General features: G+C 42.5%; 1 protein-coding gene across 1 annotated transcript; it reads right to left on the bottom strand.

Moving 5' to 3' along the window:
- Positions 1-444: 444 nt before the first annotated feature.
- On the bottom strand, positions 445-27495 carry LOC101392097 (transmembrane emp24 domain-containing protein 11). Its single transcript, XM_004432205.3, has 5 exons — positions 27372-27495; positions 13855-13955; positions 2262-2387; positions 1397-1543; positions 445-594 (listed from the first exon to the last, which is right to left on the bottom strand). The coding sequence occupies exons 1-5, from the start codon at positions 27493-27495 to the stop codon at positions 445-447; spliced, it is 648 nt and encodes a 215-aa protein (XP_004432262.1).
- Positions 27496-27881: the final 386 nt, after the last annotated feature.

Below are 27881 nucleotides of genomic sequence, written 5' to 3' on the forward strand. Positions count from 1 at the left end.
TGAGATGTGCTTTGAGTGTAGAATACACCTGGGTTTCCAAGACTTCGTATCAAAAAAAGAATGTAAGTAATTTTATACTGATTACATGTTAAAATGGTAATATTTTTGATGTACTGGGTTAAATACATGTCACTAGGGTTAAAAATCTTTTTAATGTGGCAACCAGAAAACTTAGCATTTACTTATATGGCTCCATCTTGTTTCTATCAGACTGTGCTGATCTCTGCCAAGTGTAAAATAAGGACTGGGGGACCTGCTTGTGGTGTCCCGCTCGGAAGCTACGTTGTTAAAGCGACATTTTATCAGTGTAAAAATGCTGTAATGTGAGTTCCAACCTCCGATGTCTTTGAAATCATAAAAGTAATACACATTTATGAATGTGTTTTGATCATTAACTCAAACGTTATGCAAATTAGCAGGTAGTTGTTTGTCTTTATTGACATTTTAAACAAGCTTCTTAGCTATAAAGAAGTCTTTAAGGGACTTCATTTGGAAAATTCCAAATGAGATAAAGATTAATGTTTGTGCAAAAGCCCACCATAAAACATTGCTATTTGTATCTTCGCTGGTCATTCGAAAATTTTCTTCACGGTCCTATGCAGAAGAGAAATAGGTAGGTTTAGTTTCTCAAAGTGCTTAATGCATGAATTTGAGGGGAAGGTGCTATATGCATTCAAGGTGTTTAATATTTCCCAATTAGTATCTTATACCAAAGTGTGGTGGCTGGTTTTCTAAGCTGGGGTGTGGCGTTAGCCAAAGACAAGGACTAAGAATCAACCTTATAAAACACATGTTTTTATTTTGGTGTGAATTATTAGGCATTTGATCTACTGCTTTACACATTTTATTTGTCACCATGGATCAAAGTGAACATTACCTGATAGTGACAGATTTTCATCATTTGAGTCTTTACTTTAAGCTGGGCACTGTGCCCAGCACACCTGTCTTCTTCTTAATGTCCAGATAAGAAAACTGAAGCTTAGAGATGACACGAGGCTAGTGTGAGTGGTGGAGCGGCTTTGAGCCCACGTCTGACCAGAGTCCACTGAGAGCAGTGACCCAGAAAACATGAAATGTCACGAGAACAAAGTTGTGATTTAGCAAGTGGGCTTTCTGAGCCTCTTCAAATATTTGGGTTTTTGGAAGCCCTCATTTATTCATTCTGTAAGTTCCCACCCCAAGGCGAATGAGCCACAGTTCCATTCCTGGAGGAGCTCCTGGTCCAGCAGATAGTGAAAGACTGCCCTCTCCCCACTCCCTGCGTGCCTGCACAGTCCTAGCTCAGAGAGAAAGACGGAGAAACAGGCAGTTTATTCTTTCCTTGGTTTGGGGGCTTTGTCTCGAGAATTGCATTCCTGGCGGGAAGAGATAAAATAAGCTGAATAGGCAGACTGACCCTTTGATAGTTTTGTTCTTTGACTATTTGCTCAATCTGCTCAAGTAGATGTTCAATCTTGAAGCTAACTTCATTAACTTTGTCCTTTGCTTGAGCAATGGCTGCATCAAGGTCATGTTCGCCAACTCGAATATCTAAGTGGATCCGCTGTACAAACAGTGAACAGGAAGAAACATGTTTTACAGCAGCCCCGCTCTTCCCTGTGTCCGCCTGCCACCCCCTTCCTTTTTCTCTGCCCCCCTTTCTGAGAGCAGGCGCTGCTTCATCCTCCATCTCTCCTGTCTGCCTCACTGCCACTGTATTCCCCATTCCCCTCGGTAGTCTTTCTTTGTAATAAGAATGCATTAGACGGTAGCTCCTGACCCGAAGGAGTACTTACACCTTCCTGAACATCAAATTTACTATTAGGCAAATGCCCTTGATGCTGAGAGAAGTTGACTACTTGCAGGAAAATTTTCTTTACATATAACTAAATTTCTGATGCTAAAGTACAAATTCTTTTCGTCTGTTCTCAGCACATTTAGAAAATTGCCAATCACCATCTACCATGTAAGAGTTTTATTTATTGGAATTCCATTATTAATTCACCCTTCAGCCTTCACTTGTTTTCAAGCCTGAATAATCACAGTTCTTTTAACCTCCCCTCACGGTTCTTATTTTTCAAGCCCTGTAATCAACTTCATGGCTCTCCTTTGAACCCCTTCCAAGCTCTCCAGCTCCCTGTTTGGTTGCTGCGCTGAGATCTAGACGCAGACCTTCAATAAGTTTCTAGCCAGTCTGGGTGTAATGGTTCTGCATACCAATGTCATGCCTGAGTAGTGCTGACGCTGTGTTCGTCAACAAGGACATGGAGGCGTATACTCACCAGCTTACTCCCTCCAAAGGACACAAGCCTCGTAGAATTAGATTCTAAGCAAATGATGTGTTCACCCGGTGAATGTGAAGTAAAATAGAACGTTCCTTGTAGGCCATATAACTTCGACAATAATACCTAGGGTGGAGGATTTCCATAGTTTAAGTTTTTTATTCTCTATTTTCCATTCTTAAAAATAAATCTGTTCTATATAATCTAATGAAAATTGTGCAATTCCTGAAGAAGAAATAAAATGGCCAATAAACATGAAAAATATTCAGCCTTGCTAGAAATAAAAAAAAAAAAAAATACAAACCACAGTAAGATATCCCTTGTTTGTTATCAGATTGGCAAAGATTTAAAAGTACCCAGAGATAGTACTGAGAAATACTATCTCTAAACACTGTTTTGGGGATGTAAATTGAACATTTTGGACAGCAGTTTGGCAATACATATTAAAAATTAAAATGTATATAACCATTGACCCAGCAGTTCTATCTATAGAAATTTATCCTATGGAAATGCACAAGTAGGCAGAGTTATATGTAAAAAGACATTTAGTGTGATGTTATTTGTAACAGCAAAATTGCCCCCTTTTTTTTTTTGCTTAGGAAGATTGTCCTTGAGCTAACTGTGCCAGTCTTCCTCTATTTTATATGTGGGATGCCACCACAGCATGGGTTGATGAGCGGTGTGTAGGTCTGTGCCCAGGATCTGAGCCTGCGAACCCCAGGCTGCTGAAGCAGAGCACGCAAACTTAACCACTATGCCACTGGGCTGGCCCCCAAAATTTCATTTTTGAAGTAACATACCTTTCAGTAGGGAATTGATTAAATTTAGGCAAAGGCAAATAAAGGAATGTTACGTGGCAATAAACAGAATATTATACCCATATCTGTACTAAAAGTGTCCATAATATCCTGTGGTAGAGCAGTCTGTATAGGATCTTGTTTTTGTAAAAAGTATCATTTGTAAAAATTGTAAAAAAAAAAAAAAATACGCATATGTGTGTTTCTTTGTGCTTAGATTCTAAAGAATGCACACCAAGCCGTTAGGCGGTTATATTTGTTGGGGAACTTTGATTTTCTGTTTAGTTAATTTCTATATTGTTTGGCATTTTAAAAACAGGTATAGGACTTCCAGCCTGGAATACAAGGAGCTTGGGAATTTGTCACTCTGCCCTAACAACAAGTAAAAAGCTGAGCAAAAAGAAAATCAATTATTCTTAGATCTGTCAGAGAATTGAGGTCACAGGGCAAACCACTGTGCCAAATTGGAGAGACAAACAAGCAAATACAAAGAATCACAACTTACCAGAGCAGCAAGCTCTGTGGGAACCAGCACTGAGTTCCTTTTACCCAGTACGTCGACAGATTTCAACAACACAAAAGTTATATGGCATACTAACAGGCAAAAAACACAGTTTGAAGAGACAGAGCAAGCATCAGAACCAGGTGCAGATATGGCAGGAATATTGGAATTATCACATCAGGAATTGAGAAAAACTATGATTAATATGCTAAGGACTCTATAGAAAAAGTAGACAACGTGTGAGAACAAATGGGTAATGTGAGCAGAGAGATGGAAACTCTAAGAAAGAATCAGAGAGATGCTAGAAATCAAAAACACTGTAGCAGAAATGAATGCCTTTGATGAGCTCATTCAGAGAACGGACAGGGCTGAGGAAAGAATCTTTAAGCTTGAGAATATATCAACAGAAACCTCTAAAACTGGAAAGCAAAGAGAACAGACTGGAAAAAAAATAGGAATAGGGTATCCAAGGACTGTGGACAACTACTAAACGTGTGATACACACATAATGGAGGTACCAGAGGAGAAGAAAAAGTGAAAGGAACAGAAGAAATAATTAAAGCAATAATGACTGAGAATTTCCCCAAATTAATGTCAGACACCAAACCACAGACCCGGGGAGCACAGAGAGGACCAAGCAGGATAAATACGCAAAACACTACACTTGGGTATGTCATATTAAAACTTCAGATATCAAAGATAAAGAAAAACCCTGAAAGAAGCCAGAGGAAACAACACCTGCCCCAGAGGAGCGAAGATCAGAATTACAGCCGACTTCTCCTCAGAAACCATGCAGGCGAGAAGAGAGGGCAGCGAAATGTGTCGAGTGTTGGGAGAAAAACCCACCGACCTGGAATTCTGCGCCCTGTGAAAGTCTCCAGAAGCGGAGGAGCAATAAAGACTTTCTCAGACAAACAAAGGTTGAGGGAGTTCCTCAGTGACTGTCCTGCCTTCAAGAGATGGTAAAAGTAGTTCTTCAGAGTGAAGGACAATGATACAGATCAGAAACTCGGATCTGCATAAAGAATGGAAGGGCATCTGAGAAGGAATAAGAGAAGGTAAAATTAAAACTTCTATTTTTCTTAACTGATCTAATAGATAACAGTCTGCTCAAAGTAATAGCAACAATGTAATTGATGATTGTAGTTTATGTATAAGTGAAATGAATGACAGCAATGGTGCAGGGGTGGGAGGGAAGAATTAGGAATACTTTGTTATTATAAGGCACTTGCACTCCCCGTGAAGTGGAATGGTGTTATTTGAAGGTGGACTTGGACTAGTTGCAAATGTATATTGCAAACTCTAGGGCAACCACTAAAAAAAGGTGAAAAACAAGAAGTATAATTGGTATGCTAAGAAAGGAGATAAAATGGAATCATGTAAAATAATCAATTAAAACACAAAAGATAGAAAAAGAGAGGAAGACAGAACAAAGAACAAGGGCAATGAATAGAAAACTAACAAATATGGTGGATATTAATCCAACTATATCAATGATCATTTTGAATGTCAGTGGTCTAAATGCACCAATTAAAACACAGAAATTGTGAGGATGGATCAAAAAACAAGACACAACTATATATTGTCTACAAGAAATGCATTTTAAATATAAAGATACACTAGACGGAAAGTTAAAGGATGGAGAAAGACGTATAGGCTAGCTTTAAGCGAACCTTAATCAACAGAAAGCCGGAGTAGCTGTATTAACTTCAGACAGAGTAGACTTCAGAGCAAGGAAGATTACCGGATAACAACATAACGGAGCATTACAAAATGATAAAGAGGTCAGTTCTCCAAGAAGACAAAACAATCCTTAATGTATATGCACCTAACAACAGAGTGTCAAAATATGTGAAGCAAAAACTGATAGAACTACAAGGAGAAATAGAAGAACTCATTATTGTAGTTGGAGACTTTGACACCTCTCTATCAGAAGTGGACTGATCCAGTAGCAGATCAGTACAGACACAGTTGAACTCAATAGCACCATCAACCAACTGGATATAATTAACACCTATAGACTGCATCCAACAATAGCAGAATACACATTCTTCTCAAGCTCACATGGATCATTCACCAAGATAGACTATGTTCTGGGCCGTAAAGCACACCTTAGCAAGTTTAAAATATAGAAACCACGATGTATGCTTGCGGAACACAATGGAATTAAAGTAGAAATCAATAATAGAAAGATAGCTGGAAAATCCCAAAATATTTAGAGATTAAACAGCACACTTGTAAATAATACATGGGTCAAGGGAAAAATCATAAGAGAAATTTAAACATATTTTGACCTAGGAGAGGATTCTGGGAAGATGGTGGAGTAGAAAGCGCCAGGAATGTGTCTTTCCATCGAGACAGCGGTCACACTGTTAGAATCTGTCTGATGTAACCTTTTTGGACTCTGGAGTCTGTTGAAGGCTTGCAACTTCCAAGGAAAGTCTTGGACAGTAAAAGTGGTTAATTTTGGTCAATTTCAGCTCCTAGTTCAGTAGGAGCTACCCAGCCACACAGCAGGCAGCTGTGCATGTGTTCCTGAAACAGCTTGCACACAGCTCGTGGAACCCAGGATGGGCAAAGAGGACCCTGTCCTCCAAATATGAGGGGTCTGTGATGATATCACATACAAGGGATCTTCAGTAAGATTATCAGCAGATTTCTTATCAGAGACTTTGGAGACCAGAAGGCAGTAGGCTGATACATTCAAAGTGCTAAAAGAAAAAAATGGCAATAAGCACATGAAAAGAGGCTCAATGTCACTAATAATTAGGGAAATGCAAATCAAAACTACAGTGAGGTACCACCTCACAACCATTAGGATGGCTACTATAAAAATAAACACAAGTGCTGGCAAGGATGTGGAGAAATTGCAGCCCTTGTGCACTATTGGTGGGAAGGTAAAATGGTACAGCTGCTGTGGAAAACAATATGGTTGTTCCTCAAAAATATGAAAATAGAACTACCATATGATCTACCAATTCCATTTCTGGGTATAAACCCTAAAGAATTCAAAGCAGGGTCTCCAAGAGAGATTTGTACACCCATGTTCACTGCAGCACTATCCACAATAGCTAAAATGTGGAAGCAACCAAAGTGTCCATCAACAGATGAGTGGATAAGTAAAATGTGGTCTATACATACATTGGAATATTATTCAGCCTTAAAAAAGAAGGAAATTCTGCAATATGCTACAATATGGATGAATCTTGAGGACATTATCCTAAGTAAAATAAGCCAGTCACAAAAAGACAATCACTGTATGAATCAACTTATATGAGGTACCTAGAGTCAACAAAATCATAGGGGAGTTATTGTTTAATGGGTATGGAGTTTCAGTTTTATAAGATGAAAAAAGTTATGGGGATGGATGGTGGTGATGGTTCCATGACATTATGGATATATTTAATACCATTATGACATTATGGATATATTTAATACCACTGATCTGTATACTTAGTAATGGTTAAGCTGGTAAATTTTATGTGTCTTTTACCACAATTTAAAAATCTCAAAAAATATTTTGAACTGGATTAAAATGAAAATACAGTTTATCAAAATTTTAAGGATACAGCAAAAGCAGTACTTAGAGTGAAATTTATAGCATTGAATGCATATAATAGAAAAGAAGAAATCTAAAATCAATCATCTAAGCTTCTACCTTAGGCAACTTGAAAAAAGAAGAGCAAATTAACTCCAAAGTAAGCAGAAGAAGAGAGTAAGATCTGCTCTAATAAAAATTAGTACAGAAATCAATGAAATTGAAAACAGGAAATAAATAGAGAAAATCAACAAAACCAAAAGCTGGTTATTTGAAACGATCAATAAAAATCAGTCCTCTAGCTAGGCTCACTGAGAAAAAGAGAAGACCCAAATTAATATCATTTCATCAGAAATGAAAGAGGGCCATCACTACAGATCCCACTGACGTTAATAGGGTAATAGAGGAGTACTATGAATAGCTCTGTGCCTACAAATTTGATAATCTAGATGAAATGGACCAATCCATTGAAAGACACAATCTGTCAAAAGGCACACAAGAAGAAATAAACAATCCGAATAGGCCTATATCTATTAAAGAAAGTGAATAAATAATACTCTTCCAAAACAGAAAGCACCAGGCCCAGATGGGTTCACTGGTGAATTCTACCAAACATTTAAGTAAGAAATTACGCCAATTCTCTATAATCTTTTCCAGAAGGTAGAAGCAGAGAGAAAACTTCCTGACTCATTCTGAGTCCTGCATTACTCTAGTACCAAAACCAGAGAAAGACACAAGGAAAGAAAACTATAAACCATTATCTCTCAAGGACATAGATGGCAAAATTCTCAACAAAATATTAGCAAATTGAATCCAACAATGTATAAAAAGAATTATACACCATGACCAAGTAGAATTGACTTCAGATATGCAAGGCTGGTTCAACATTTAAAAATTGATTAATGTAATCCATCACATCAACAGGTTAAAGAAGAAAAATCACATGATCATATCAATAGAAGCAGAAATAGCATTTGACAAAATCCAGCATCCATTCATAATAAAAACTCTCAGCAAACTAAGAATAGAGAGGAACTTTCTCAATTTGATAAAGAACATCTATAAAAAGTCTACAGCTAATATACTTACTTGTGAGAAACTAGACACTTTCCCAATAAGATCAGAAACAAGGCAAAGATGTCCCCTTGCACTATTCCTTTTCAACATCATACTGGAAGTCCTAGCTAATGCAATAAGACAAGAAAAGGAAATAAAAGGTAAACAGATTGGAAAGGAAGAAATAAAGCTGTGTTTGTTCACAGGTGACATGATTGTCTATGTAGAAAATTCAAGATAATCGACAAAAAAAAATCTGGAACTAATAAGTGATTATAGCAAGGTTGCAGGATACAAGGTTAATATGCAAAAATTAATTTCCTATTCAATCAGCAATGAACAAGTGGAATGTGAAATCAAAAACACAATACGATTTACATTAGCATCCCCAGAATGAAATACTTAGTTATAAATCCAACAAAATATGTATAAGATATATATGAGGAATACTGCAAAACTGTGATGAAAGAAATCAAAGAAGAACTAAATAAATGGAGATATTCCATATTCGTGGATAGGAAGACTCATTGCCAAAATATCAGCTCTTCCCAACTTGATCTATAGATTCAACACAATCCCGATCAAAATTATTTTGTGAATTTTGACAAACTGATTCCAAAATCTATATGGAGAGACATAAGATTCAGAATAGTCAATGTAATATTGAAGGATAAGAATAAAGCCAGAGGACTGACACTACCCAACTTCCAGACTTGTTATAAAGCTGTGGTAATCAAGATAGTGTAGTATTGGTAAAGGAACAGACAAAGAGATCAATGAATCAAGATAGCCCAGAAATAGACCCACACAAATATAGTCAACTGATCTTGGACAAAGGAGCAAAGACAATACAATGGAGAAAAGATAGTCATCAACAAATGGTGCTGGAACAACTGAACATCCATATGCAAAGAAATGAATGTAGACACAGACCTTATAGCTTTTACATAAATTAACTCAAAATGGATCATAGATCTAAATGTAAAATGCAAAACTAAAACTAGGAGATAACATGGGAGAAAATCTAGATGCCCTTGGGTTTGGTTATGACTTTTTAGATACAGCCAAAGGCATGATCCATGAAAGAAATAATTGAGAAGTTCGACTTCATTAAAATTAAAAACTTCTGCTCTGCAAAAGACACTGTCAAGAGAGTAGAGAGACAAGCCACAGACTAGGAGTAAATATTTGTAACAGGCATATCTGATAAAGGACTGTTATCCAAAATACACAAAGAACTCTGAAAACAAGAAAATGAGGAAATCAATTTAAAAATCGGCAAAAGATCTGATTAGACACCTCACCAAAGAAGACATATAGATGGCAAATAAGCATATGAAAAGATGCTCCTTGTCATCTATCATTAGGGAATTGCAAGTTAAAAACAATGAGATACCACTTCACACCTATGAGAAAGGCAAAAATCCCAAACTGACAACACGAAATGCTGGTTAGGATGTGGACAACAGGAGTCCCCATTGCTCTTGTTGCTGGTGGGAATGCAAAATGGTACAGTGACTTTGGAAGACAGTTTGGCACTTTCGTACAAAACTAAACATACTCTTACCATACAATCCAGCAATCATGCTATTTATTTACCCAAATAAGATGGAAACTTATATCTGCACGAAAACCTGCACATGAATGTTTATAGCAGCTTTATTTGTAATTGCCAAAATTTGGAAGTGTGGGAGATCAAGATTTGGCCATCCTAAAATATATCTCTTTACCTTGATTGTTTTCTCTGAGGGACATTTGACCTCCCCCACTAACTGCCTAAAGAATTTGACATGGTGGCTCCTTCCTGGAATAGATCTATCATGATGGCTGTAAAGATAATGTAGGATAGAGGTTACAATAGAAAAGGCACCAACAAACCCATCTTATCGGAAGTTCTGTCTCTCTGGCCACATTCTCTGGATGGCCCTGCAAGGAGTTGCCAGACAATCATTTACATTTATAAGGGAAATCTCCATTTGTAAAGGTATCTCCCTCTCTGTTTTGGGAAGAGGGGGGATGGCCTCATTTCTAGAGGCTTATCAATGTGGAAGGTGAGGCCTTAAATCTGTATAATAACCTTACTCTTATTTACTGTGCTTTAGTGGTAATCTCCTGTAATTGACTCCCCCCACCCCCAAAGTCCTCCTTTGTCATTGGCTGAACATGGTATTTAAGATGAGAATTTCTGCTATTGTGTTGAGAAACGCAGTGTCCCTGCTTTCTCCCATGTATACATGTTATTAAACTTGGTATTATTTTCTCCTGCTAACCTGTCTTGTTAATTATTTGGCCAGCCATAAGAACCTTAAGGAAAAGGGCAGAGGGAGATTCTCCCTCTTCCCCTGACAGAAGCAACCAAGATATCCTTCTGCAGGTGAACAGATAAATCATGGTATACATTCTGACAATAAAATATTATTCAGTGCTAAAAAGAAATGAGCTATCAAGCCAGGAAAAGACATGGAAGAACCTTAAATGTATGTTGCTAAGTGAAAGAAGCCGATCTGAAAAGGCTACACACGGTATGATTCCAACTCAATGATGTTCTGGAAAAGGCAAAACTATGGAGACAGTAAAAAGATCAGTGGTTGTCGGGTGGGGGGGAGGAGAGAGGGATGAGTGGGCGGGACACAGGATTTTTAGGGAGTGAAACTACTCTGTATGACACTACAATGTGGATACGTGTTGTTATACCTTTGTCAATCCCATAGAAAGTACACCATTAGTAAACTTTAATGTAAACTGTGGACTTCGGGTGACTATGTCTGTGGAGGTTCATTGATTCTAACAAACGTACCGTCTGGTGCTGATAGTAGGAGGGGCTCTGTTTGTGTGGGGGCAGAGGGCGTGGAGACACTCTGAACTTCCAATGAATTGTGCTGTGAACCTAAAACTGCTCTAAGAAATAACGTCTATTAAGTCATTTAAAAAAAGGTATGTACATAGAAAAATACAATAAAGAATCTTTTTTCAAGTCTTTCAGTTTTGGTTTGGAGAAAGTGAAAGGATCTTGCCATGTACTCCTTTAATAGACTGTTGATAGGGAAATTTTCTTAAATAAAACTACATTCAAGATTTTACAATTGATTTTTTTTTAAATTTTTTGTTTATTGCAGTAACATTGGTTTATAACATTGTAAAAATTTCAGGTGTACATCATTATACTTCCATTTCTGCATAGATTACATCATGTTCATCACCAAAATACTAATTACAACCCATCACCACACACATGTACCGAATTATCCCTTTAACCCTCTTCCCTCCCACCTTCCCCTCTGGTAACCACCAATCCAATCTCTGTCTCTATGTGTTTGTTTATTGTTTACAATTGATTTCTAATTTTGTATGGATAACAAAGAACCCTTCCCTGAAAAAATATTCAGTGACTACTTGTCACCTATTAAATTCAATTTCTGAGCTTTAGTTTCATGTTAAAATTCTACATAGTCTACTTCCAATGAATATTCAAGTCAGCAAACATGTTTTGAATGCCTATTAGTTTGGTGTATTGGAAAAAAACATACTTAAGTTTATTTATTTATTTATTTAAAAAAAAATTTGTTTATTTTTTTGTGAGGAAGATCAGCCCTGAGCTAACATCCATGCTAATCCTCCTCTTTTTGCTGAGGAAGACCAGCCCTGAGCTAACATCTATTGCCAATCCTCCTCTTCCCCCCCCCCCAAAACCCCAGTAGATAGTTGTATGTCATATTTGCACATCCTTCTAGTTGCTGTATGTGGGACGCGGCCTCAGCATGGCCGGAGAAGCGGTGCGTTGGTGTGCACCTGGGATCCAAACCCGGGCCGCCAGTAGCAGAGCGCGCACACTTAACCACTAAGCCATGGGGCCGGCCCCCATACTTAAGTTTAAATCTTAATGTTGCCACTTGCTAATGATGTGATCTTGTATAAGTTATTTAACCTCTCAGAACCATAGTTTCCTCTTCTACGAAATAGAATAGGACTATTGGACATGAAATAATGGAAAATGGAATATAAAATGCATATGATTATATGGTACATATATATTGTTGCTATTGTCTCCCCTGCCTACCCTACCAGCCGTTTGATTCCCCTGGGCTGTCCATCACATGCCATGGGAATGGACTCATGGTCGACATTGGCGACTTAGAGTGCCTTGTGCCCCAGACCATTGGCCCAAGTAGGAGCAGTCAGAGTCCTTGTGGGGGTGCTGATAGGGATCTTAAAAAGTTATCTTCTCCTGTAAGAAGTGTTGAAACTAGAGCTACTTCCAGTCATCCTACTTCCAGATGGAGAGAGCCTCCCTGGAAATAAGGCCTATGGGGTGAGAATTTTGTCTCTCTCCTAGGCCAAGAATTGGGTTGGGCATATATTAGGCCCATGATAAATATTTGCTGAATGTTTGCAGAATGAATGAAAATAATTCTCCTCCCTTCTGGAAGGGGATATTGTTTCAGGCGATCCTGTTTTTTAAAGAAGGAAACTTCTCTGTCTTTTAGAAATAGTGAATAGGTTTTTCTGTGACAGTTTTTAGCCCAACTAAAATTTGGATTCTGGGTTTAATAAGCTTTGGCGACATCTCCAGATTGGTCCTGAAGGACTCCTGGGAAGGTAAGAGAGGAGAGTTGGATTGGGGTAGGTGGGCAAGAAGATAGGAGGACGGGTGGGGGGAGGATGGGGTAGCCGTACTGACGGGTGACGGGTCAGGAAAGGGCCGCACAGAGCTGTCGTCAGGGAGGTGCCAAGTGTGCCAAGACAAGACTGCTACACAGGCGGGAATCAAGTGTCCAACAGTCCAGTTGGAATGGAGTCTCCAGTAACCCAGCTCCCGGTCGCCATGTGAGTAGGGGTGTCAAAATGTCTGCCCTGAGCTCAGACCAATCAGTCGTCCAGTTTTCCTGAGAATAGGAACTTTGACCTATCTACATCAAGTACCCTCTCCTGGCCAGAGAAGATGCCTGTTCTGTTCTACGAGGCTCTGCTCCACCACCATCCTGCTACCCATGAGCACATCACTGGGCAACTCTAAGTCCAGAGGGAAGTAGTTCTTACAACTATGTTTGAATTACTGGACTGAGCAAGTCAGGGTAGCTTGAATTGGCACGGTGGGGAATAGACATCTCTTACATACATTGTACAGATGAGAAAACTGAGGACCAAAGCAGTCAAATACCTGCTCATGATTCAGCTTGTAGATGACAGTCTACACTTTAACTTGGCTCTGGCTCCAAAATCCACATTCTTTCCACTTGACCATGGAACTTTCTACTCTGCTAACTCCCAGTGAGACCAGAAGGACTCAGAGGCTGCCACACTGCCAGGACAAGAGGAGGGAGGAGGGGGCCTATCTGAGCCTCGTGCCTGGCTGAGGCTGTGGCACCGGCAAAGCAGATGAAGCCTGGCCCTGCAGAGCCATGGGGGTGCTTTGGTCCTGTGGCTGCCCTCTGCCCAGGAAGCCCAGCAGACCTCAGGGTGATGTGTCTAGGCCTACCATTTGTGTTGTTTTTAAACTTTGTGTGAAGGGGTCTCTGCTCATAGCTCAGGCAGGCACTTGCTGCATCTCTATGCGGTCCCTTATTCAGGGGTATATACATTAAATGCTAAAGGCTGAGTAATGAGTGCTTATGCAGAGATTTAAAAAGTTTGTGAGGATACATAACATGAATTTTTAGCAAATGAAAAATTTTAGTAACAAAACATAAAAGAATGTTTTACCTCATCATTGTAAGTTGTAACCGTCACAAACATTCCCAAACCAGGAGCAGATTCAAGGAAGTCATGTCTGCCTATGTCCCATCGCTGTATCTTGAAAGTCCCTGTTTCAAAAACATAGATAAGATGTTTATTATCAAATAAATGTAAGAAATAGTTGTATATGATTACTGATAAATGACTTTATATTTTTCAGTTTATCCAAATCACAAACTACTGTTAGTTTGGATAGCTTATATCTTGGTGATTAGGTCATGTAGTGGAGCAGGCAGACTCTGGAGTAGAGGGGAGACTTGAGTTCTCGGTCCACTTCTCAGTCTTTATGAGTTACTTCACCACCTCATGCTTTGGTTCCCTGGTCAGAAGAATGGGGATGATATCTACCCCTCTACCCCTCTTAGAGTTGTGAGGACTGTTGAAGAGAATTGAAAGCCTGTGAAAGCTTTGCGCCCAGAATGTAAACTCCTTGTGGGTCAGGCTGAGAGACCTTTCCTAACATCTCTCTAATAGTTCTCCTGCCTCCGGTTTCTCCTCTGTAATTTTTTTTGTGTGTGTGAGAAAGATCAGCCCTGAGCTAACATCCGATGCGAATCCTCCTATTTTTGCTGAGGGAGACTGGCCCTGGGCTAACATCTGTGCCCATCTTCCTCTACTTTATATGGGACTCCGCCTCAGCATGGCTTGACAAGCGGTGCATCGGTGGGCGCCCGGGATTTGAACCTGCGAACCCCAGGCTGCTGCAGCAGAGTGTGCACTTAACCGCTGCACCACTGGGCCGGTCCCACTCCTCCGTAACTTATCCTATACACTTTCAGCACAGCTCCTTCCTAAAGCACAGGTGCGCTCATGTCAAATCCCTCCATCCATTGTCTCCTGAGGCTCCTGCTAAAATTTGCATCACGAGAAGAGCCTCCCACTTGCCCCCTTTAGGATAGGAGAGCATCATATGGCTTAACTTCCCCCCTGTGCCCTTGGAACGTACAGAGAGTGAAAAAATGGGAGTGAAAAAGTGGTTAACGTTTATTGAAAAATAGCTGACTGTACCTTATATGTGCAGGGACCGTGCTAAGCACTTAACATGCATCATCTCGTTTGTTCTCAAAATGTGCTCTGAGGAAAGTGTTTGCATTCATTCGTCCACCAGTCGTCTGACCAGTATTTAACGAACACCGTGCATGGCCAGCACTGTCCTAGGAGCTGAGGACAGCAGTGAACAGAATGGACAGCCTCTTTGTTCCCATGGAGCCTCCATACAGATGGAAACGGACAACAAGGGAATAACCGCGTACTGTGGATGGTGTGAGGGATGCTGTGGGAAGACAGACGTGGAGGGACAGGTGGTGCTGGGGGCTTCGAGTGTTATGTGGGGTGCCAGGCAGGCTTCTCTGACGTCGGAGCAAAGACTTGAAGGAATAGGGGAGTAAAATATATATATATATTTACAATATTTGTACTTATATATTATAAATATGATCTACGTAAATTATATCTATGTCTTTATATATCACATTCAGTGCTAATTATGTGCCAAGCGCCATTCTGAGGAATTGACACACATAATCTCAATTTTCATGACAACAACACTAGGTAGGCAGATACTATTTTTATGATATTTTACATATGATGAAACCAAAGCATAGAAAAAGTAATTTGCCCAAAGTCACATACGTAGCAAATGGCAGAGTCAAGATTCAGACCCAGGTGGTGCAGTGCCTTTCCCTTCCCTCCACATGGTGCTGTCTCCATCTGGGAGGAGACCATTCCCAGCAGGAGCAGGGGCAAAGGTCCTGGGGCAGGGGCGCACTTGGGGTGTTCAAGGAATGGCAGAGTGGCTGGAGTGAGGTTAGCAAGCAGAGAATGGTAGGAGATGAGGCTGAAGGCGTAGCAGGGGCCAGGTCATGGAGGGTCTACACGTCCATTGTGAGGATTTGGGGAAGCAAATGAATGGAGGGTGAAATGATGTGGCTTTCATTTTAGGTTTTGTATCGGGTGGAGAAAAGAGTGAAGAAGGATCGAGAGTGGAAGCAGGGAGGCTGTCATCATCGTCTAGGTGGCTCAGACCAGATGCTAGAGGTGGAGGTTGTAAAAAGTGCTGGATTCTGTGTTATTATCCCTATTTTACAAGTTGAAAACTGAGTCTCAGAGAGATAAAGCCCCAGCCCCAAATCACACAGCTAATAGGTCATGGAGGCAGAATTAGAACAGAGGGGGTCTGATCCTAAAGCCCAGAACCACAGCTCCAGTGCCACACTGCCTCCCTGGAAGGCATGAGGGGGCCAAGTCCCTGACAGGGACCTGGGACGGGAACTTCACCCTAGATGCTGAACATAGAGGCAGCCCCTGGAAAGGGAGGTGCTCTTTGGGGGACACCCAGAGAGAACATTTCCTGGGATGGGAGGCTGAAACAAACCCTCAAGCCCTGCCTGCACTTTGGAGTGACTTCAGCTTAGGCATCCTTTGAATAGAACTGGCGCTTTTCTCTGTAGAATTTTGTGAGCCATATAATGCATATCCTATACTTTTAGAATGGTCCATCTCAAGAAGTTCTTTAAAAAGGTATCATTGATGATTCTGGAAAAGATGGAGTAACTCCATTCCACCCTATTCCTCCTGCTAATTACAAGTAAAAGCCCTGGGCAAAATGCATAAAGCAACTGTCAGAAGACTCCGAAAGGTGGAGAAAAGAAGGTGACTGGATAAGGACGTAGGACTCAGAGCAGAACTCAGCAGCGTTCCCTGTTTGTTCCACCTCCCCTGTATGCCCTGACCAGTGCCAGAGCCGCCTGCAACCACAAGCCAAATTTAAAGAAAGAAAGAGAAAACCTGCTCAAGAAAAGTCTGCTCTCTCTAGCTGCAGGATCTGGAATAGGGTGATCTTGCAGGATGGAATCCCTTTGAGTGTATCTGCCCTCCCCCAGGTGAACACCGCGTAAAATCCCGAACGCTCCCCACTGGATGCTTCAGACGTGGAGGCTGGAGGGAGCCTGGAGATGCCTGCCATACTAACAACAAAGAGGCAGCACCCTCCTCCACACGGGAGAGTTGAGGGAGGTTACAGAGAGGAGGGAGCTGGAGAAGGGGATCTTTAAGTCCGTGTATGAAGTCCTGGGCGCACCTCTGAGCAGTCTATGCATGTGACCAACAAGAATCAATGTGGCAAAAGCTCTGAGAATACGACTGTGGTGTGGAATACCACCCAGGTTTCAGACTGGCCTCTAGGCAGCACACAGCAGGGCAGACCAGAATAGCAGTGCAAAGTTTCAGGAAACTAAGTTAGTGTTAGGATGTGTGTCCTGGATCTAAATGGGGCAACTACCTGCTAAAATAGACTCTTTAAATAGGAACCAGAGTCATAACATAATGCGTAAAATGTCCAGGGTACAAACTTACTCACCACACCAAGAACCAGGAAAGTCTTAACATGAATGAGAAAAGGCAGTTAATAGACACCAACACCTAAATGACATGGACATTGAAATTATCTGAGAAAAATTTTAAAGCAGCCATTGTAAAAATGCATCATCAAGAAGTTTGAACACCCTTAAAATAAATGGAAAAATAGGAAGTCTCAGCAAAAGAGTAGAAGATATAAAAAGAAAAAAAAATGGACACATTAGAACAGGAAAATACAATATTTGAAATTGAAAACTCACTGAATGGACCTAATAAAGGAATGGAGATGACAGAGGAAAGAGTGAACTTGAAACTACATCAATATAAATAATCAAATCTCTTCAATGGAGAGAAAGTAGATTGAAAAAAAACAGAGCCTCAAACAGAGCTTCGTGGACCTGTGGGACAATAATCAAAGGTCTACATTTTGTGAGCCCCAGAGGAGATGAGAAAGAGTGTAAGGCTGAATAACCATTGGAAGAAATGATGGCTGAAAACTTCCCAAGTTTGGTGAAAGAGATAAACCCACAGATGCAAGAAGCCAGATGAATTCCAAACAGGATAAACTCCCCCAAATCTATCACCAGATACATCATGATCAAATTTCTCTAAACTAAAGACAAAATATATATATATGGAAAATAGAAACGATGCATTACTGATGGGGGGACAACAACTTGAATGACAGCAGTTTCCTCATCAGAAACATGGAGGGCAGAAGGAAGTGACACATTTTTCAAGTGTTGAAAGAAAAGAATTGTCAAACAGAATTCTCTATCTACCAAAAATACCCTTCAGAAAAAAGGCAAAATATTCTTAGGTCAAGGAAAACTAAGATAAGTGTTCACCACAATACCTGCTTTAAAATAATTGCTGGAGGAAGTTCTTCAAACAGGAAGAAAATGATAGCAGAAAACTTGGAAGATCAGGAATGAAGAGGGAGAGATGGAAACAGTATCTGGGGAAATGACAATAGAGTATTTGTCACTCAACGACAGCAATCAAACAGCAGAGTTACAAAGCACATGAAGTGAAACCACTGAGAGGAGAAGCAGACGACCCGCCGTCACAGTTGGGCCCGAACACTCCTCGGTAGCTGATGGACCACGAGACGGAAAATCAGCGAGGAGAGCGAAGCATGGACCGCATCAATACACAGGCCCACCCTACTTCTTTGGGACATCCCCCGACAACAGCAGAACGCACACTTCTTTCCAAGTATGTGTGGAACATTCGCCAGCGTAGGCGACACAGCCCTAACCTGATGGCGCACCTGCTGAAGCAGCCGAATGTTCTGGAGAAAAGCACAGAGCCACGTAGACCCAGTGCTTTCCAGATATATGGCCGCCTGGAAATCTGTTGTGTGTGTTTCCCATTCTTCAAAACCCCTGGTTCACATGGCACCCTTGCTCCCGAGCCTCTCCCAGCACCCCCTACACCACCTGTGAGACGGTTACCCTGCCTCCTGTGGCCACAACCAGCCTCTCCGTCTTCCCACCACCCAGCGTCCTAGCCCCGCTGCAGCTCACTCCCCCTTCCGCCCTGCCTCTTGTTGGGGTGGTTGGGGGTCCCTGTTCCGTCACGGCCACTCCTCCCGTTTCTCCAGACCTTGCTCTTGTCACCCCCCACGTGTGCCCAGACTGGGCCATCCTTGTCAGCATGCCGGCTGTTCAGCAGTCAGCCCCTGGCCTGCACTCTGTAAGGCGCTAGAGCGCGGGGACGTGCTGCGTTCCTCTTCCCTGGCCTCTGGGGCCTAGTAGTGCACGAGGGCAGTGTCTAGCTCCAAGGGAGAGGCTCGGTAAGGATTCACGTGGTGAGTGAGTGTCACCCTACGTGTTCAGTAAAGGACTTTGAATGAGTGAGTGCCGGGGGCCCACTCTTGCAGCACCAGTGTTCCTGGCAGAGTGCCTTGAGTCATCAGAACAAGTGAGCGTACTTTCCAGTTTGCTTTCGCCGTGCTCCGCTAGCTCTGAGCATGCCCCGCTGCCCGCCAGGTGGGAGGAGAGTGGTGGAGGGAGGTGTCATGCCCCCTGACTACCACCAGATGGCAGAAGAGAAGCACTGCTCACGGCAGTTAGCTTGAGAGAGAAGTCCTTCCAGTGTAGATGGAGCATCCGTGGGACAGAGGCACACAGATAGGACAGGGACAGCCTGCCGTGTTGTGCTTCTCTCTGCATGGCGAGGAAGCAGCAGCGTTTTCTGGCTAGGAACAGGGACACTTGGGCAAGGCACTGAATTGCTCCGTGCCTAAGTTTCCCTGTCAGGACAATAAGGGTATATCTCTTAGGGTATGAAGAGTGAGTTAATATTTGTAATGCCTGATGCAGAACTTATCACATTGTAAGTGCTTTGTAAGCTCTTAAGAAATTATTCCTTACATTATTACTGGGCTTTCAATGTGCTGTGTTTTCTGTCAGCTCCCATTTAGTCCTACAACCCTGTAAATTCGCTATAAGAACACCCACTTTTACAGATGAGAAACCTGAGGCTGAAAAGGCTAAGTGACTCATCTAAAACCATCCAGACAATAAAGGCAGAGCCAGGATAAAACTTAGCCTGATTCCCAAGTCGAGGGCCGTGGCCCCCTCACCACAAACTACACCGCGTGCTCCGCAGTGGTTTCTGTGTGTGGGCTCTAACCCAAATGGAGCTCTGGCAGGGCTGGCGAGCAACCTTGCTTCCCGGGGCCTTCCTCTGGGTGTTCCACTCTGTGAGCAGTGGCCGAGAGCGGCTGGGCGCCAGGCGCCAGCCAGCCAGCGTGGAGCTAGTTGCCCTGTGCCTGTGGGCACCCTCCCCCTGCTGCTTGGATGGACCTCTCCTGGTCTCCCCGGTACCTGTGCACCCCGGTCCAGGCATTCAGCCCTGCTCTGTGACCCCTGATGTAGTTGTCCCTTTCGCTCCAGACTATGAGTCCTTGAGGCTGGAACCGAGGGCCATTTGAGTTGGTGTTAGAAAAATAAAGTGCATTCATTGTAGGAATTTTAGAAAGTAAAAATCCCCTCCAGCAGTTTTTGGTATTCAGTATTATCCTTCTAGCCTTTTTCCTATAAGTACATATTGTATATTTTATAAAAAATGAGATCATAACGTATGTACTATCTGTAACTTGATTTTTTGACCTACTTTTTGGTGACCATCTTTGTATGTCCTTAAATATTCTTCTATAACCTAAACTGAGGTCTATTCAGCAAGCTGAGAAAGATCCAGTGTCGTTTGTCCAGTGCTGAGCTCAGAGCTTTGCAGACATGAATTGGTCATCTGGTGTTTGATGAACGAGTGGAAGAATGAAGGGATGGGAGGCCCTGCAGTGTGGTAGTTAAAAGCTAAGTCATCTGGTTGACCCTTGGTGCAACCTGGGCATAGACAGCAATTGCTTTCAAGAGTAGTGATGAATATACAGCTGTCTCTTCTAGAATGCCCCAGGCTCCCTGAGGACCCTTTGTTTCCCTGTGACCTGTGCACCTTTTTGAGATTCCATGCAGAGGGAGTGCAGTGAGGTGATGTGTCGCTGACAGGAGGGGCATGCATACATCATACATCGTGCAGACATCATCAATGTATAGCTCAATGAGTTCTCACAACCAGATTACACTGGTCAAAACATCATCAGCATCCCAAATGTCCCCTGTGCCACTTACCACCCCCCCCAAAGGTAACTACTACTCTAACTTCTAAAGACAGGTTATTTTTTCTGTCTTTGTACTTTATATGGTATGTGTACTCTTGTGTTGACTTCTTCTAATCAATATGTGTTTGTGAAATTCATCTGTGTTATCATGTGTAGGTGTAGGTCATGAGGTTCTTCTGTGTTGTCATGTGTAGGTTTAGGTCATGAGGTTCGTCTGTGTTGTCACGTGTAGGTGTAGGTCACGAGGTTCGTCTGTGTTGTCCTGTGTAGGTGTAGGTCATGAGGTTCGTCTGTGTTATATGTAGGTGTAGAGCACGAGGTTCGTTTGTGTTGTCCTGTATAGGTGTAAGTCACGAGGCTCATCTGTGTTGTTATGTGTAGGTGTAGGTCATGAGGTTCGTCTGTGTTGTCCTGTGTAGGTGTAGGTCATGAGGTTCGTCTGTGTTATCATGTGTAGGTGTAGGTCACGAGGTTCATCTGTGTTGTCCTGTGTAGGTGTAGGTCATGAGGCTCGTCTGTGTTGTCATGTGTAGGTGTAGGTCATGAGGCTCGTCTGTGTTGTCCTGTGTAGGTATAGGTCACACATTGTTATGGCTGCTCGGTATTCCATTCTTTGAATAGACGACTATTTTATTTTACACATGTCTCTTGATGGGCATTTGGGCAGTGTCCAGTTTTTGGCCATTACAAATAGTGCCATTAAAAGATCCTTGTGCACATGAACATGTGTGCATTTCTCTTGGGAATTTCCGATGTTTACCTGGATCTCAGGTGTGCCTTCGTTCAACTTCAGTAGATACCAAAATAGCAGTGAAATCTCCGGTCCAGGGTGTGTGAGGCTCCACATCTGCCAGCACACGTGCTGTCTTCTCTTTCATTTTGGCATTTGGTGGGTGTGTGGTGGCATCTCGTTGGGCTTTGCATTGTGTTTTCCTGAGGATTAACAAGTGGAGTGCCTTTCCATCTACTTCCTGCCTATTTGGCTATTTTGGGTCTCCTCCATGCTGGTGTGTCGTTTTCAGTGCAGAGGTAGTGCACATCTTTACCTTCACATATATTCTTAGGTATTTGTTGTATTTCACTAAGGAGGCATGATTGGAAGTGCCAACACTCCTCTCACACTGGCGTCCTTAGAAACTGTGAGTGTTTGCCAAGGGCCAGCGGCAAGGCAAGGTGCCAGGAGAAATCAGCGACCCTCTGGAAGAGAAGCACTTTCTGCAGCCAGGGAGAAACAGCTGCCACAACGCCTGGGGGACACTGCTGATGTCCCACATCAACCTGTTCTGCTGTGACCTGTGACCTCAGAGGAGTGCCTTGGGCGCCAGAGCCATATCCACTTTGAGAACGGGAAGAGTCCGTGAGTTAGAGCCCCCACCCTGAGCCAAAAGCCAGTGAATGGTCTGGGAGGACAAGCGCCAGCTCCTTCGCCTGGAGGAGGGACAAACTCTGTGGGATACCTCATCTGACTATTGTTTAGTGTTTTTTAAAATCGTGGTAAAATATATATAACAAAATTTAACATTTTAACCATTTTTAAGTGTACAATTTAGTGACGTTAAGTACATTCACATTGTTGTGCAATCACCACCACTATCCATTTCCAGAACTTTTTCATCACTCCAAACAAACTCTGTACCCATTTAAGCAATAACTCCCCATTCCTGTCTCCCCCCAGCTCCTGGTAACCTCTATGCTAATTTTTTTTTTTTTTTTGGTGAGGAAGATTGGCCCTGAGCTAACATCCGTGCCCATATTCCTCTATTTTGTATGTGGGACACCACCACAGCATGGCTTGATGAGCGGTGCATAGGTCCATACCCAGAAGCCGAACCTGTAAACTCTGGGCCGCCAAAGTGGAGTGAACAAACTTAACCACTACGCCACCAGGCTGGCCCCCCTCTATGCTAATTTTTGCTTTTTGAATTTGACTACTCTGGGTATCTCATATAAGTGGAACCATACAATGTTTGTCCTTTTGTTTCTGGCTGCTTTCACTGAGCATAATGTCCTCAGGGTTCTTCCATGTTGGAGCATGTGTCAGAATTTCCTTCCTTTTTAAGGCTGAATAATACTCCATTGTGTGTGTAGACCACATTTTGCTTATCCACTCTGTTGATGGACACTGGGTTGCTTCCCCTTTTGGCTGTTGTGAGTGATGCTGCGTGTACACGGTGGACAGGTATCTGAGTTCTTGCTCTCACTTCTTTGGGCGTCTGCTCAGAAGTGGAGGTGTGGGTCGTGTGTCTGCGGTATTGTCTTATGTTCCTGAGCCCCCAGGCTCAGTCTGAGTCTGAGCTTCACCTGAAATCTCACCTCACCTGGCTTCTTCCATCTCCTGGGAGCATTTCCTTAATGAGTCACTTGCACTTGAATCCTTGGCTCTGAGTCGGCTTTGGGGAGCACTCGACCTCAGACACCCCTGGGGTGTGGTGCAGTCTTCTACCGAGACACGAGCGGGAGCTGCTCCCCGTGGAACAATGAGCGATAATACTCATTTAACCTGGCACCCTCATCTTCTCCCATCTCCTAGTCTCTGATAGGTTTTGTACTCAGAAGAAAAAACAAAACCCAAGTACTTTGGCAAAGTGCAAGAGGGGGGACTCTTATCATATCTGGGGACCCTTAGGAAGGAAGCAACCAGGAGCAAAATTTTCTGTTTATTAGTCCCAAATTCTGAATATTTTCTTTTTAAGGAACAGTCTCCCCCATTACGATCACTGTGCTCCATGGCATCTCTCCCTTTCTCTCAGTGCCTGCCTTGTATAAGGGACTAACAGCCTTGTTAAAAAAAACGTCTCCAAGGACCAGTGAGTAAGTGGCTTTAAAACTCATCAGGCCAGCAGCAGTGACTTACACAGCTGCCCCACCACAGTTCCCTCCTGCTCCTCTCATCTCTCCCTTCTTTCATTCGAGACAACCTGGCATTTATTATTAGAGAACGGTACTAAGAAGAATGAAGAGAACGATATAAAAATACAGAATATTTTTGACTTGGACGTTTCTAAGCAAGTTTACGGAGCGAGGATTTCTTATCCTGCATCTGGCTGTGGTACCTGGACTGGTGCACAGGTCCTGCTTTGTCTCCCTCTCAGCCTCCAGTAGGGGATGCAGGCCTCTTCTCTGCTTCTCAGGCAATCTCCGCCCCTTCAGGGAGGGGTTTGAGCCGGGGTTGCGACCACACCTGCTTCTCTGGTAGCTGAGGACAGGCCAAGGTTGGACACAGTCCCAGAGGGTGGCAACTAACATTGACAAACACCTGCGCTGGTCCCGGGCCATGCCAGGTGCTTTGCCGCTCCGGAGCAGGCGTGAGCTCCAGTTCACAGATAAGGAAACAGAGCTCAAGGTCACCAAGCTGTTGGGCAGTGGAGGCAATCGCAACACGCCTCTCTGACTCCAAAGTCTAGTCTCTGTTCTCCTGTGGTGCCCCGGGCTGCCTCCACCTGGGGAAGGCGGAAGGCCGATACCTTGAATTCCTTCCAGTCTATTTTCAGTCCTAATGAGCAAACACACACTTTTAGGTAGATTTGGATGACCAGCTCTGAGGTCATCTCTCTTGAACTTTCCAGGTGGGCTTATTTCATTGGATTCCATTGGACCTCAGAGCTGTGTAGAGGTATGAGACATAGCTGGTGTGTGCTCTTCCTGGCCTAGGGATGTCAGACATGGACTCAGGTCCCCACAGATCTCAAGAAAAGCTTTAAAATTTGTTTTTTCATTTTAATGGTGATCTAAGAATTAAATATGAGCATATTCTGGATCAGCACTTCTTAACCAAGTAGTGTTTGACACGTGCATTATGATCAAGTATACACTGAGAGAAAGCCAGGGATCTCACGGGTGCTGAAGGTTTTGCAATAGTTCAGTGAGACAGGGAGTGGAGACACGCAGTCATTTCCTGGCTCGGGCAGCGCAGGCACACACAACTCCGAAGAACCTGGCCCACAGCAGTCAGGAACACACTCACGCTGCAAGCAGGTGAACTGAGCCAAGGTCCTGGCTTTAGATATAGGAATTTTCAATATGTAATGAACAAAAAAGGCATGGAGTAAATATGCAATGAAATTTTTTCATAAAAATGTTTTAAAAGAAATGTTTAAGAATTGTATTTTGGGGTTTGCTATTACATTATTTGGCACATCAAAGTAATGGGCTAATGATTAAAGATACAATCATAGTTAAAGAAAAAAATGACAAGAATAGAGACTTAATTGAAATTCCATCATGCTCAAAATTCTTTTAAAATAAGTTTCTAACAGTCTAGCAGGAAGAACCTCCAAAACACCTTTCTGTTACTAAACCCAACGTTGGTGATTTGTGTCTCTTTAACTCTAGTAATGTTTGTTTTGGTTCATATTTACATGGTATATCTTTTTCCATTCTTTTACTTTCAACTTTTCCTTATATTTAAAGTGTTTCTTTTGGAAACAGCATATAGTTGTTTTGTTTTTAAATCCAGTCTGACAATCTTTGTGTTTTCATTGGAGAGTTTTGTCCATTTATATCTAATGTAATGTAAAATGTAGTTGGGTTTATGCCTACCATATTGCTAGTTGTTTTCCACTTGTCCTTTTTATTGCTTGTTCCTTTATCCTCTCTTTCTTGCCTTTTTTTTTTGATTAATCAAGTATTTTTTCCCATTTTTTTCTATATTAGCATATTATACATTCTGGGACTTTAGGACCATATTCTCTTTTAAAGAAAAATTAAAACATGTGACCTGATGTGTTTCCAAATTTTCCCTGTAGTTACAGTAGACTTTAAGTATCTGAGCTCTAAACCTACATAATCGCATGGAGGTGATGGCTAAGGAGACAACAGAGTGGGGAGAACAGAGACAGAGGCTCGAGAAGGCAGGGGGAGAGGGGGCAGTTGGACTTAGGGAAGAATGAACCAGGGAAGGACAAGGAAGGGGGTGGACTGTAGTGTCCACAGGGCACAAGGACTAAAAGAGCCTCCTGACTTGGGATGAGGGGCTGGCCAGACTGAGCCCTGTCCTCCACACAGCTGTGGAACACTGTCAGGCTGCATTTGCCTTTCTGCCTCAGACCCCTCTGGTGGGTCAGGTGATTCTCGGGCTCACTGCCACAAGTGTGTCCCTGGTCAAGTCCATCCAGCTGGGGGGCCACGAGGCAGCAGGCAGGGTGGGAAGGCTACTCCTGTCCCTCTCACTCCTCCTCTGCCCCTTCAAATGCAGGTTGAAAAATTCACAGGTTACTAGGAAAATGACCAGCTGCCCCAGAGCTATTCACCCAGGAGTCGGAGCATCCCCTGGGATGAAAGACTTGTCGTCAAACACTTACACAGCCATGTGTCTGGCTGGGTTCTAAGAGCTTTACGAATATTAATTCAATCATCATCACAACCAAAAGAAATAGGTGTCATCATTATTTTTATCCCATTTTACAAATGAAGCGGAGAGGTTAAGTAGCTTGCCCAAGGGCACACAGTTATTAGGTGGCAGAGCTGGGATTTGGATCTGGGCAGTCTTGTTCACACTCCACGGTCTCAAACACAGCTTCTTCCTGTGGTGACCATAACAGTGAGGGTTCTGACGCCACCTGGCTCTCCTTCATATAACTTCTTTCCAGTCTACTCATCCCAAAACTCTGTCTTACGTTCCAATCTCTTTCTTTGCCTCCATGCTTGTTGCATTTATTTGAGTTTTTGTAGGAGGTGTTATTACCCTTTGCAATAGAATACTCAAATGTGATAGCCAAGATACACTGAGAGAAGAATTCGACACCACTCAATGTAAGATTGAATTGGACATAAAAACACATGACAAGTACTTATGACGAGGACTACTAGATTTAGAGCCTGCTGCTTTTTTGTTCTTTTTTGCATTAAAATCAAGGAATTTGATGTTGATTCTGACTTGAATGTTAAGTATCCTACTGGCTTTTCTATACAATTCTGAAACCATGGGCACTTTTTCTCAGAAGGCTGGTTAGGCTCAGCTGTATGGGGACGGGCTTGGTGGCAGTGTGGGAAGTGCGCAGAAATCACCATGACGGTAGTGTGTTTTATGCGAGTGTGCCTAGAAAGGAGTCTCAGGTCCGCACACACGTGCCTCCCCCGCAGTACACCCTCCCTGCAGGACCTGTGGGCTCCAGGAGGCTGAGTCAGGAGACACATTAACTTCTGCTGTTCTGTCCTGTCTTATGACCAGTCTAGAGACCTCACGTGTCTTTTGAGAATTCAACCACAACTAGCATGATTAATGGCATCAGAGATTCTTTTACTTAAGGAAACCTGACAACCAGAAAAACAAATCAAGCTTGGATTCTGTGATATTGTGTCTGGGTTTCCTGTTTCATGAATTATGCAATTCACTCTAAAGGCTATTTTCATGTTAGGTTTGCATAACTTGATAAACTGTCTCAAAAGAAAACCATACAGCGTGATACTCACTGCCAAACAATATATACATCAAGAGACTAGCATAATACCATAGGATCACATCTTGAGTTCAACATTCAACAGAGTGCATTTTACCCACCTGTTACCAATGTGTCACTCGGAATGTCTTCTATTATGCATTTCTCTTCTCGTTCCCCTACGTGGAAATAAAAAGCAGTTGAAAGTGAAAAACAAAAACTTAAAAGAAGTGTTAACATTTGCATTTCTGTTGCTTTAGCCTCTCCTGGTAGTACTTTGAAATGGATCAATTGCAAGTGATCCTGCTTATTGAGTGTTTGCATTTCATTGGATAATTTTGTAAATTGATTTTTGTGAGAAGTGACATATGGTGGCTACACTCGGGCAGGTGGTTGCAGCAAATCCCAGGGAACAAGATAAAAACATCCTGGGACCTTTCCAAGCATGATGACATCAGAATTCCTTCTGATTTGTTACTTTTTAAGAATTTTGAAGGGTTCTAATGGAGTGAAAGACAATGCAGGGCCGAGGTACAAGCTTTGGGGGAACCCCGAGTGCCAAGCCCAGCAGATGCTGTGCTGTAGGGACCAAACCGAAACAGCCATTTTCTGGTTGTCCCACTGCTCGGCAG

Source organism: Ceratotherium simum, chromosome 8 (genome assembly GCF_057802395.1).
Source record: "Ceratotherium simum simum isolate JZ-2026a chromosome 8, ASM5780239v1, whole genome shotgun sequence".
Taxonomy (NCBI): domain Eukaryota; kingdom Metazoa; phylum Chordata; class Mammalia; order Perissodactyla; family Rhinocerotidae; genus Ceratotherium; species Ceratotherium simum.